The following is a 14,179-nucleotide window of genomic DNA, read 5'->3' as shown; positions in this document are numbered from 1 at the left end:
AGCTATATTCTTCAAGCGTGTGCCGCTACCAGACAGTGGCCGGTGCGAATTCCAAAAACCATTGGAAAGTTTGTCGTCAAAAATCCGAACAATTATTCTAACATTGTAAAAGAACGAAGTTCACCTTCACTTACCACAAAATATTTCCCAATATATTAAAAGATGATCATCATGATACCCAAATCTAAGCATTTATACGTTCTATAAGTAGTATTCACCATAACATAATGCTGCTGCCTTATGCAATATGGGGATGCTATGTCCTTAAATTCTTTGTTCAGTTTGTCAATATAAGCCGAAACTAAAAAAAAACGAAAAGGGAACTATTTGTTTTTTGTCTCAAAGTCATCGCAAATTTTCTTTTATACATTTTTGAATAAGGGCAAGGAGTAATAAAGCGGAAGTGGTGCATCCTCACCAAAATTAGATACAATAACACTATTTGTCAGTATAGTATTGCTGTTTGTACTACTTACATCAATGTTAGAAGACAAAACAAGTGAGAACTTTTACGAAAAAATCGCTTTTATTTATATCAAAAATGGAAGATTTGACAATTTTAAAGTAATGATTATTTTTGATACATTTTTACTTTGCACAACGTCAATCGTAAGAACCAAAGTTAAAATCCATCGGTGATGCTTTCAAGATAAAATTGGTTTTCAACCACCGAAAAAGGCACTGTAATCATAACATTTTTCTACTTGGTGTATTTGAAGTAGTTGCAAACTACACACAAACTATTAGTGAAGTGGAAGAGCATGAAAACTCTTCAAATTTTATAGATAATATCTAGTGGGAACTTTTGGCGGCAGTTCAAAACTTTTTCTGTAGTTTTCAGAGAGTTTTGCGTTTATGACGCAACGCTTCAATTTATATGAGACACATTTTCTTATATAAACGTTGAATAAGAATCACTTACGATATTGAGAAACAAATTAGAATATTCGACAATCCAAACCAAATATCACAGCCGCCTAGTGATTCGAATGGGATGAGTGATAAGAAATATAGGAAAAAAGTCACAATGATAAAATCGTTACATATGTATAACAGCATATATTTTTTAAATATTATGTTATTTTTATTCTCACCCCACGTCAAAGCGTAGTTAAATATTTGCAGTGCACTCGAACACATTTCTCACAACGCAGACCTTTTTACCGCCAGTTACCACAATCCAACAAAGTCAAGTGCTTTGATAATACCTATGTTGACATTTGGTAAAGAAAGAATGTTTGCACAGGAACACACACATGTCCGTTCATAATATATACGCAGTAGTATATATTTATATATGTATATCGCATATGTGGATATAGAGTTGAATATATGTAACATATATTGTTGTTGTAATAGTTAAAAGTCCCAGCGTTGCTTTGAAATATGGCACATTTCATTATACCATATACATACTTGTATAATTAAAAATGAAAACCTATAAAGTCGAGTGATGGACTTTGAACTCGATTTATATGCGGTCATAGTACATACTTATAGCATTTCCATTCAACAACTTAATTCCAATCGTCCAGTTTGTATGGCAGCTACATGTTATAGTAGTCCGATATCGGCGGCTCCGACAAACGAGGGGGAGTTCGCATATAATATATACATATTGGCGGACAGACGGACATGGCTAAATCAATCTCCGACGCTTCCTTCTGGGTGCTACAATTTTCTTAGATATCTATGCATACACTGATTGGAAAATCTACTCCGTACATATGAAATATGCAGAAAAGTTGATATCAGTTCTAGCTTTGTTGGCAAAATTAAATTCTGGTACACACATCTGTAGCCATACGACGAAATCTTCCAACTCCTGGACAGCAATTTTTTTTTAATTTTTGTCCTTCAAAACTTGACGTTTACCTCTACTTTGTACAAAATGTGTTTTCATTGAGCATTTCCTTGAATTCAAGCCCCTGTAGTCCAATTCCACGTAATAATACGGATACGTAATATATTCGATATTGGCTTCGTCAACAAACAAAATTGTCGCTATTGGGGTGAATAATATTCTCGTGTGGTTCAGGATGGTGGCATCATGGAATGACTGAAATGGTCCCGGATGATGTCTATTTCCTAAAAGACCCATGTTTCGCACCTAAATACGTACACATTATGCGCAAAGTTTGGCTCGTTAATTTCGAGAAATGATCTAGTGAAATGGCCATCAAGACTTAACACAACTAGGTTATTTTTTCTGCGGTATGTTAAATCAAAGATAGAAAACAACATTCAGGCACTATGACCCAAATTCCAGCTCGATCCAGCGGGTAGATCACATAAATTTGTTATCAACCCGGTTGACTAATCTTTTAAACCCAGGAATACAATGATCAAACTATACGAAATTTGTTTTTGTTAAAATCAGATAGTTCTCTTGTTTTTTGTAGTGGACACTTTCCCAATTGTAGCCTGTCCTAAAAACTAAAACAAGACGATCGTCCAGTACGAAAATGAGGAGGAAAAGCATAAATAACAAAAACCGGTTTCTTAATAAGATATTTATTATAGTCACTTTATCCTATTTCCTCTGCAGTCTGTGCTGCGCGTACAAGCTGCATTCCACWAACTAAAGTTGCCACAAACTCTTACAGCATGACGCCAACCAAGTATTCTTCACAATCCAAAGAGAGGGTTGAACGCGTCGTACATTTGTATAAGGTAGACAAAGAGTGAACTATCCCCAAACGCTGTTATTTTTATGGCAAACATAGTCTGCTGTTGCATGTTGCATGTTTCACGTATCAAGTATCATTTAAAGCATTTGTCAGTAACTCAATGAAAATTGCCTCAGCAGCACTGACGCCAACTACTTTCGCAAGGGAGATGGCATAACGTTCGACAGGCAAAACGTTTAGTAGCTGAAGCAGCTAAGTGATGCGCATAACACTAACATGAAAAGGTAACAGTGGCAGGCATATACCTACAAGTGCCTTATCCTTAGTCGGAGCTGCAACAGCTATGCATTGAGGTGAAATTAAGGCGAAGTGCAAACTTTTTCAGCTTATTTGGGATTAATGCGGTCATAGATGGAAGTATATATGGAATTTAGTAGGAAGACTGCGACGGAAACTTATGCAACAGCTGAGCGCCTAATGCACTGACTTTTAAGAATCCCATTGAAAATTGTATTCGCCTGCAATGAAAAGGAATGGAAAATAGTTGGCAAGAAGGAATGTGAGAAATAACGTTATGCACAAAAGCTAAACGAACGCTTAAGTTAAAAAGTTGTGAAAATCACCAGGATGATAGCGCACATAAAAGCAATCAGGTGGTGAGCAGCAACTGGAGCGATGCAGCAGCAGCGAATGGTTGCGTACAGTAGCTGATATTTTATTCATGTCTTCATTAGGCAACTACAATGTGCGACGAAGTTTAGTATAGAAGGAAATTCGCCTACGCGCCAAATACCCTCTACCTTTCTCACCTGATCTTACATATGCACAGCTATTCAGGTGATACATAGTTGCAACTGGCCACAGTTGCCGCCGCCATCTACAATGCATTCTGTAGTAGTGAATAGTAGTAGAGTCTTTTGTGTTAAAAGCCGGAAAGTATATCGCAAAATATGCAGTAATTTGTATTTAAACTGAATACAAAGAATATATTCACTCGTGTGATAAAGAGGAAAGTGGAACGGCTGAAAGGAATGTTAACGAACTACGACGTCAATATTTAGTAAGATAAACTTTATTTACCATAAAGTTCTAAGTATTTAATGACCTCAATGATAGATCCAGCGGAATCTTCCAAAATTTACAACGGTTGGACATAGCCGAATTATTCTGAGAATTTGATTTGTACTTAATGCGTAATAAATTTCATCTCATTTTTTCCCAGCAGCTGGTAAAATGTTCAATCTTACTGCATGAATCCCGAAGGAACAGTGTCCAGTTAGAGCTCCTATACCTGTCTCTTATTAGCCTTAGAGATTTCGATATTGCATCGCTATGATACGAGCCTGGCCAATCTAATCTTAGCGACTTGATGATAGAGATAAGGGGTATACAGTCTTGAGTCTGTTGACGGAGTGGATAGTCTCCGCTCTGAAGAAGGCTGCGCTCTGGAGTAGTAGATCTACTGCTACCTTTATGACACTACAGTGATCAGGAATCCTAAAACTGCAGTTGATAGAAAGTTCCCGACGAAGTACTCCTCCACCAACCCTCCCCGAAAACTTTGATTTATCCGTACCAGAACAAAAATGTAGTAAATTTATATTTTTATGATAAAATTGTGGTCATGTGTTTATAAATAAACCTTACTTCATCAATAATGAATTTAAAGAACACATTATAAAATATACCACAAGAGTATAACTTTCTGAGAATATGTTTTAATAATAGTGAAAAGTTTATAAATAAATTATAATTGAATTATAATGAATTCTAAGAACACTCTGTTCAATATACCATAAAAATATGTATATTTAAGAATGTTTTTGATTTAATAATGGTGAAAACTATTTTTCCTTAAAAACGGAAAATTGTAAGCAATCGCTTTCAAAAATTGTCACTTGTAGCATTTTTCCACTGCGGTTTTTAGTGTAGCTAGTGTTTCCAAATGTTTTAATGTTATTCGATTATTCGTGATCAACAATAAAATTATAACAATGTTATTAAGAGATTGCTGTTAAAACATAATTAAGTTATTGGATGCTATAACTGGCTCCTGATCATGTTCATGTGGGCCACTATCAAATGAAATTTAAGCGAAATAAGATAAATAAAATCTCAAGAGGCGGAACTATTATACTCTTCAGTTCTGTCAAATATCTTGAAGTTATTCTAGATAAAAGAACGTAGCTACACTACACTGATACTCTGATCCACACCAAACGTTAGTATATGTTAGTATGGGACGGAGATAGGGTTTATAATATTCTCGAAAAAGTGCCGTTTTTAACACAAGGAACATGTGAAATGGGCCTGCTTCCTGAGGATTAAACGCGCAATAAAAACCCTCTCAACAATAGATCTGGAAGATATCCTCGATACCTGGCCAACACAAATACAAGTGGCGAATGGGGAATATTTACCGCCAGCAGACTATTGATTTAAGGTCAATCAAGATCGACAATTGCAATGGCGAAATCTACAGATTCGCTGGCAAATCAAAGGGTGAAACAGTAACAGGACGGGTCTTTATTTGTAGTAAACCATAGGCAGCTTTAAACTAAATCAGCCTTTTAGGTCAAAATTATGTACTTAACAGAAGGTACCACGTGGGCTTCTGCTCTAACCAACAAGTCCATAATCTTTCTTGTGTACATATAGTCAAGCTACTATTACGGTTATCTTTAGCGCCAATTCTAAGCCTCATTAAGTTAGGTCTCAGTTCTTGGAACACTAGCAACACAGCTCATACCACAATATTACTTTAAGGTAATGTTGACGGTATACAGACCAAAATGATTTCACTTTTAGACAAAAGGAAGCTTAGTAATATTGTAAGAGTAATCACAGGGCATCTACCCTTAAGATCCCTTTTTTAGAAAATGGGATAAATGGATTTAGTGGATAATAGAGCGTGCAAGGAAGATGATGAGACGCTGAATTATCTATGCGAATTTCTAATCTTCAGCGGGATGAGACATGATATTCACAAATTGAAATGTGAATTTTGTCCATTTCAAACACACTTATGCCAACGAATTTTCCAATCATCCTCCGTCGTGATGGTCATCAGCGAATTCTTCGATTCATCTGTTATATCCTCAATTGAGTCAAAACAGTGTCCTCGGAGTGGTCATGTGATCATGGAGTTGCTGAATAGCCAGACGTTGCACGAAGGAAATGATATAACCGATGCGGTAGAAGATGGTCATTATTGTATTTCCTTGTTCAATAAATTCGGACATTGTAAAAATCGAAGAATTCACTTTTAGGGCTTCATAAAACGACGCATATCTCAAATACTAATACTAACTAGTACTACCAACTTAAAGAAAAAATTGACGGATTCGAAAAACACGCGAAGTGTAAATTAAAAATTCTACTTTCAATTTGGGGTGAAAAAGAATGAGCTTTTTTTAACAAATCCGTTGAGTTGCTAGATAAGGGTTAATTTGTTTACCACCCGGAAGCTCAGTGGGCCTAATTAAAGCATTAGACTAAGACTATATTTATTGACATACAGATTTTCAATCCAACTTTTTCAATTTTGATTATGAATTATTATTCACTATATTTTATTATTGTGCTCTTAGTTTATTTATTGTTATTTTATTTTCAGGATACCCGCAACCCACATACCGTTGGTTGAAAGATGGCATACCAATCACCGATTTCTCTTCCAGTCAGTATTATCGTTTGCAAAAAACCCGACGCGAGGATGCTGGCAGTTATCAGTGCATAGCGAAAAACGATGCCGGCTCGATATTTAGTGAAAAAATCGACATCGAAGTCGCATGTAAGAATTTAAAAAATGATCATTTTCACTATACTTTAAAAATTTTATTCTAAAAAAAACTAAAAAGTTTTTGCACTTTGATAAGAATAAATTTATGAATATATTCGTAAATTGTGTTCCAGAATAAAAAAAAAATAAAGTATTATATTAACTTCAATTACATACTGTACTTACGAAATCTCGAGAGAAATTAAAAAAATCAAACACTTTCTTTAAATTATCGAATAATGCCATCTAAAGCAAAGCTGGGATCCAAGTTTTCACAATTTCACACCCATTAATATAATTAAGCTAAAATTTCTACTGTTCACTTAACGGTCAAACTGTTCAAAGATTCATATTTAACATTTACTACTTGTTTTTCTTAACCTCTTTGCACAAATTTCCTCCTTCTTTTCACCGTATAGATATGGGCATTTTCGAGAACACCACACTGGGACATCTTACAGTGACGTCAGGGCATCCAGCAATTTTCGATTTACCACCCATCGAATCGCAACCTCCACCACTTGTCATGTGGCAAACAGTGGACGGCCCATTGAACTATGACATCAAATATGCCGAGACCAAATCCAATCAACTAATTATACTCAGCGCCGATGAGAATGATCGAAAGGCGTATCGCGCGCGCGCCATAAACACGCAGTTGGACAAGGAGGAGAACAGCGCATTTATACAACTGAATGTAAGCGGAGATCCGTATATTGAAGTAGCACCTGAAATCGTTGTTCATCCGCAAGATATGAAAGTGAAACGCGGCGAACAGGTGGCAGTCTTGGAATGCATTGCCAATGCGCGACCATTGCATGAATTGGAGACGCTGTGGCTGAAGGACGGCATACCTATTGAGAATGCGGGAGTTCCGCATACTTTAAATGATCCGTGGAATCGTTCGCTGTCACTGCTTTCAGCTAATTTAACACATTCCGGCGAGTACACTTGTCAAGTGCGACTACGTAGCGGTGGCTATGATACTGTCATTGTCAACGCGAAAGTAGAGGTGCTGGAGCCACCTACCTTCTTCACACAAATGCGTACTGAGACGTTTGGTGAATTCGGTGCATTGGTTACGCTGCCCTGTGACGTCGTTGGCGATCCTATGCCTGTGGTGAAATGGTACAAGAATTCGGAACCTGTCGACACGAATGATGGAAAGTAAGTATGAGAAACTGGAGTATACATTATATGGTACGAGTAGCGGAACAGAGTAGCTGGCCTCTTGTACATACCTGTAGAGCGTAGAGCAGTCATTTTTTATGCGCTTAATTGCTTTTTCAGATATTCCCTGCTGGAAGATAATTCATTGAGCATCAAAAAGCTTACTCTGAAGGATTCGGCAATGTTTCAATGTCTAGCCAGCAACGAGGCGGGCGATAAAAGCGCCTACACTTGGCTGCGTGTTAAATGTAAGTAAGCTCATTGGCAGTTTTTTACTTAACTATACTAGTACTATGATATTCATGAATACCAAGTGTATAGTACCACTGTATATATATACATTTTTTCCAATATGGAGCAAAAAATCTACAATCACATATTTTATACACAGAATATACTTACATATGTGTGTGAATATGTGCGATTTCAAATTTAAATGCTTTCAATGCATATTCATTCATATTGCGAATTTCTTTCTTCTACTCTCTTTTCTCTCTCATTAACATCATGCATCTGTGAAACACACACAAAATATATTAAAAATATGCTTGCTTATTACTAAATGCCCGAACATAACAAATACAATTGAATGGAATGGTAAAAATATTAGCTTCAATGCAAAATCATGGTAAAGGATTGTCTGCCACAGAAGGCCTAACTACATCCACTTTTACTACTAATCTGACGCATTATGCATTGCGCTTGCCTGCAGCTAACAATAGTCGACTGAATGCAAATCCTTTGCATTTTGTTGAAAAGCAAAAATCGTCATCATTGTCACGTGGGTATATAGGTACGCTGCTGCAGCGCTTCAAGCGTTTGGCACAACCTCGTATCCTAAGTGTACGCGCATCGTCATCGCATTCTGGCATGGGTACTGGCTATCGGCGCAAGGATCTTCGCTTTGGTATGGGCGCTAAGTGCTTTTATTTATTTCGCCTCGTGCACACACATAAATTTATTACCTTCATTCATCCGCACGCACCATTTTATGTAGTAGTTTCATTTTATATTACAATTTTGTTGGTATTTTTTATATTTCCACGTATTTCATGCACATTATTATTGGATTTGTAGTTGTGTGGCATATTAATTGCCACGTTGCATGCACAATAAAGAATAACGCCGCAAACACACGAGTGTTGCACAACTACCACACATTAATTTGAAGTATTTAAAACCTTAACACACTTTTACAAATTTTATTGCTTTTTAATGCGAATGTGTTTATGAGAAATCAATATCTCTGGCCGCATTTAAAAATGCACACTAAATTGCATACAAGTAGAATATTGTGGCAACGCAGTGTCCTAGTTATCAAAGTTATTTAAGTTTTATTAAAACTGTTACATTTAATTTATTTTTTAATGAAATGTAAATCTTCAGTGTGTTAGCATTTGAAAGTGACACAAAGATAAAATTTTGGAAATCTTTAAGGTACATAAATTCAAAATTCATATTCACATCAAAATATTTAATATCGGCTAAAAATATATTTTCTGTGTTTGACGGTTCTAATTTGAACGGAAACAAAAAAACAAACATTAACTTCGGTTTCATCGAAGCTAGAATACCCTTCACAAATAAAAGCTTCCATATAAGAATTTAATTTTGATCGGTCAGTTTGTATGGCAGCTATATGATATAGTAGTTCTGTCCAAACAATTTGTTCGGAGATTGTGACGTTCACTTGGAAAATAAGCCAAGCCAAATTTCGTGAAGATGGCTTTTCAAATAAAAAAGTTTTCCATACAAGCACAAGGGAAAAAGCACGTGCGTTAGTTCGCCTATATACAGACAGACGAGCGTATAGCTAATTTGATTTAACTAGTAAAGCTGATGATTTATATGTATATCTATTTAATAGGAACTTTCTGGGTAGTACAAACTTCGTGGCTAACTTAGTATACCTTATTCATACCCTATTCAGAGTATAAATATCTTCATAGAATGTCCTAAATAACATCAAACCGAAAAATTCGAGACCGTGCTTCAGTAGACAGATGACGCTCGCATCGCGATGTGATGTGACTTAACAGACATTATGTAATCTCGCTAGAAGGTCTCTGCTAGCTGGCTCTATAAAAGAAAAGCAGGCACGGTGCTTGCCCAGTGCTTAGTTGACGCTCGCATCGCGATGAGATGTGATTTAACAGTCATAATGTAATCTCGCGGGAAGTTGACTGTTAACTGGCTCTATAAAAGAAAAGCAGACACGGTACGTGGTAAGTGCTTAGTTGATGCTCGCACCGTGATGTGATGTGATTTAACAGTCACAATGTAATCTTGCCGGAAACTGGCTGTTAGCTGGCTCTGGTCTGTGCTTAGGTGACTCTCACGCCGCGATGTGAAGTGATTTAATAGTCATAATGTAATCTCCTCAATAATGTATAACAAATTCGAATAAAATTACTCAATCCATATGTAATAAATTCACAAAAAAAGGATTTTTTTTGACCAAGGTAACTTTAACCATCCCCTTGTAGAGTTTTCATAGTTTTTCAAGTACATATGGGTTTTTGTTTCTAAATAAATTAATATATCTAAGTCATTTTAACTTCACATATGTATATTAAAAATATTCTTGCTTTGCCCCAGTGAATAATTTCTGAGGCACACGACCGTCTTATAATTACCAAAGTTTTCCACAAATTGCTGCTTCTCTAACAAATTAATGTGTCATGTGTCAACATTCTTCTTCTTCTTGATTGGCGTAGTCACCGCTTACGCGATTATAGCCGAGTTAACAACAGCGCGCCAGTCGTTTCTTCTTTTCGCTACGTGGCGCCAATTAGATATTCCAAGTGAAGCCAGGTCCTTCTCCACTTGGTCCTTCCAACGGAGTGGAGGTCTTCCTCATGTGTCAACATTAAAACACATTAAACACACTCACACATTTTAATATTTGATGGGCTAATCAGTTATGAAAATGCCTCGCACAACCCTTATGAGCGCACGTGCCAACGAATGCTCCTTGCAAACATTGTTACAAAGCTATTTTGTTTTCTGAATGTCACTTAAGACACTTTGACTTCCTCGCAATATCAGCATTACTGTTTTTACTCACTGCGTTAGTAGCACTTGGCAAGCCATGGCGTATACGCATCGAACGAAATAAATACGTTCGCATGCAAATATGTGTGGGAATGAAATGAAAGATTAATTATAAAAATCAATCAAAACGACACGTGAGATTATAAATTTAACATTGTTGGTTGAAGTACGAATGTTATCAGTGAAATTTGGCAACAATTGTTTTTAATAAAAATATGTAATTTGGTCACTTAAAAAAATTTCTTAAAGAAATGTTACTTTCGTTAGTTTTTCATACGTCTTCTTCTTCTATATTGTAGTTCAGAGGCGTATGAAATATCAAAATTAAATTATTGAAAAACCGAAATTTATTTATTATTTTATTAAATATTTCTGTGCTCATGCTCATCTAGAATAATTTTATTATTCGAAGAGGTATAAAAATTTAACTGGTTTCTATATATATTGCAAAATAGTTGACCTACAAATTTTTAAATATTTACAAACAAAATTATATTACACAAAACTTTCAGTCTTGCAACAAAGTTGGCGTCCTCGTAAAATATTTATTTTCAACTTTCATCAAATGTGTGTCTAGCGTGTTGGGTGTAGAACTTTATTTGTTTGGAAATAACCTTGAATCAGTTATTCGGCATTGCCGACGAGAAAGCAGTAAATCGCTTAAAGAAATATTTGCTGTGATTTTATTCGTTCTGCGTCTGCATTTATCATTGTCATTTTTGTTTTTTTGTGAAAGCATTTCTTAAGCTGTACTTTCAGGATATTAAAAATAACAATAAAAAAATTAAATTGTGTATTTGGAATAGAATTAAAATTAAATATTTGAAAAGATTACATAGATTTTAATTTCAAATTAAAAAAGTGCGTTTGATGTGTGTATCTTCCGTGAATTCTTAGTTTGATTAAAAACGTGTGCAATGTTTTGCTTGCATAATAAATATTGGGTAGCCGAAAAAAGTCTTTTCGTATTTTATCAATAGATGTCGTAGCAGTCGTAAGTAGTAGTCGAAAAAGTCTTTTCGTTTTTTATCAATAGATGTCGTGCAGTCGTATATCCTAGTGCTTCCATTCACATTGTGTCATACCATATAGTTTTGGAAAGGTGAGATTTTAAGCTTCATTTAAACAAAAAAAATTAAATTCGAGGAAGGAACAGCTGCTCATAACTGAGTGAAAATAATGAAAAAATTCGCTATATTTTGAACTTTTTGTATAAAAAAGAGAAGAATGCCATGCTTACGGAGACGATGCTGATGGAGTAATGTCTCTTGTCGGCAAATGGCAAAAATTGGTCGACCAAAATGGATAATATTTGTTTATTTATTTATTACTATAAAAGTGAAGTAAGTTGAAGTTTGATATATATATTTGAATATTTGTAATAATCAACCTTTGGAACTGATCATCCTTGTAATCCTTTACGCCATTCAAACGCTCATAATTTAACTGTATTGAACATTGTAATGCGACAAGCAATGAATCAAATCAATAGAAGCAAAGTTTCTCCAAACTACACCTTCCCATCATAAAAAAAGCTGCGCGGAACAGCATTGCATGCACTTCAACTCAAGTGTAAAGCGCAGAGCAAACTATATTTTGAAATCTTATAAATAATTTTGCAAAATTTTCAACCTAAAATGATTTTAATCGCACTTCATGAAGCACTTGCCACTTCACGTTTTACCAGGCAACCATTACTATCTGTTCATTCGCTATACAATCGCTGATGCATGGAGAATTTCCCAACCTGTTACTAGTACGAAGTCTGAAGCAATTATTTACATAAGCACGTCTACACTTTTACTCACGATTCAATTCGATTTCATTTGCTCTGGCGTTGGTGGCGAAATTAAATTAGGCGGACGAGTGAGCAGTTGCAAAATGTGAGCAAGCACCACCGACGCATTTGCTTGACTGCACTTAAGCTATTGAATTCGAAACACTTAGAAGGCTGAAGTTTCATTTCCAGTGCTAATTAAATATTCGCCAAGTTTGCCTCCATTATTTGCGATAATATCTGTTGATTCCTTTATTTTCTTCAAATTCTCTTTGCCACTGTTGTGTTGTTTATTTGTGGAAGTCTAAATTCATTACGGTACTAATTTAGTGAAAGCACGCAGACAAATGGCGAAATAACTGCAATCAAGTAAGGCGATTACTTAAGAGAGTTTCCTCCAACCCTCAAACTAAAGCAAATCAGTTAGTTCAAAGACGTATATTAAGGACTATAAGTATATATTTAAGTATGTATTTAATACTAATTGAGTTCTATTGAAGTATGAGGGTAATACGATTTACATTTACTTGATCATTTTATTGAAAGTAAGCAACATTTATTAGTCAGCCTGAGTATACGATAAGAATAAGCAATCAACAATATAAATACAAGTAATTAACTGCGACAGGGAGAATTAATTATAATCATAAATTATTCAGTCTTAAATATAACTTGTGAGTTTTCGTTTTTTTTTTTTATTGGAAATCTGAAAATTTCCACAACAACTGCCAGTTAGGTTAGATTGCTGATCAAAACATCGCACGTGTAGTCCTTTGAGAGAAACTCTTATGTTTGTACTATAAATTAGCAAAACGTTTACTAGCAAATACAAACTTGCAGAAGCGTTTAATTTCCACTCCCGCCAACTTGGTGGGATGACCGAAGGTATGCGTATCCAAATGCTTAAGTCTTGACCTCCTAAACGCGGGACAGTCATGAAGGAAGTGTTGAGTTTTTTCCACCTCAGCTTCTTCCATACAGTTTCTTCAGATGGCCTTTGGTAGGGCCCCCCAATAGGGTAATGGACCGTTAAAATCCCCATTACTAGGTAGAGGCTAGCTTTGCTGAGAGCAGAAAGATCACTTGATCTTTTGCCATCGATCTTGGGCCAAAAGTCGTTTGTGACAAGGCATGTACTCATTGTGTGCCAGCGCTAACCAAGCTTCCGTAAAGCCCAGCGATTTAGTAGTGGATCTCAAACGGGACCACCGATTCGCTCCCATTCTACCGATAGCGACTCTAAGGTGGCATTTCTTGTCAGCTCATCAGCTGTAAAGTTTCCTGCCATTCCGGCGTGTCCTGGCATCCAATGTCTTTTCGAAGGCCAAACATACATATTTACCAACATGAAAGAAATAACGTCGGCTAGAAAATCGGAAATTATTATATTAGGACCAAAGCAAGGAATTTTTATCATTAAAGAGAACATGTTTTTTTTCGCAATTTTATTAATATAACTGAAATCATCTATACATATATGTACCATTCATTCACAGATCGGTCGAACAGTATGAGATTTTGCCTAAAAGTTAACAGCGCAATTCCCATGTTGCGATTTATGGGTTGAATTTGCCAGTTACGGTTTTTCAATATTGTTTGTGATATCTCAACCTCTCCAGAGAACTAAAGAAGAATTAGTTTTCGATGTTTCCAAAAATCGTTTTGTAGGCTGCGCAACACGTTGTGAGGATATGCAAATAGGGATTTTGCTAAACTATCAACAATACTTCTGTAAAAATGCAAGACTATAGAAACTTATAAAATGCT

At 35.7% G+C, this 14,179-nt stretch overlaps 1 protein-coding gene across 11 annotated transcripts in view; it reads left to right on the top strand.

Moving 5' to 3' along the window:
* LOC108972818 (protein sidekick) overlaps positions 1-14,179 on the top strand; it is an 87,636-nt gene that overhangs the window by 44,342 nt on the left and 29,115 nt on the right. For 6 of the 11 annotated variants that reach the window (XM_018940010.1, XM_018939770.1, XM_018939846.1 and 3 more), the window contains exons 3-6: positions 6,247-6,423; positions 6,831-7,578; positions 7,702-7,829; positions 8,192-8,488. In XM_018940010.1, coding sequence (XP_018795555.1) covers positions 6,247-6,423; positions 6,831-7,578; positions 7,702-7,829; positions 8,192-8,488 — 1,350 coding nt within the window. The remainder of the gene's footprint in view (positions 1-6,246; positions 6,424-6,830; positions 7,579-7,701; positions 7,830-8,191; positions 8,489-14,179) is intronic. The other 5 variants (XM_018940497.1, XM_018940407.1, XM_018940242.1 and 2 more) reach the window with 1 other exon arrangement.

Source organism: Bactrocera latifrons, unplaced genomic scaffold (assembly GCF_001853355.1).
Source record: "Bactrocera latifrons isolate USDA-ARS-PBARC rearing strain unplaced genomic scaffold, ASM185335v1 scaffold_0, whole genome shotgun sequence".
NCBI lineage: Eukaryota > Metazoa > Arthropoda > Insecta > Diptera > Tephritidae > Bactrocera > Bactrocera latifrons.
Note: the sequence above shows the minus strand (reverse complement) of the source record. Positions and strands in the feature narration are given on the sequence as shown.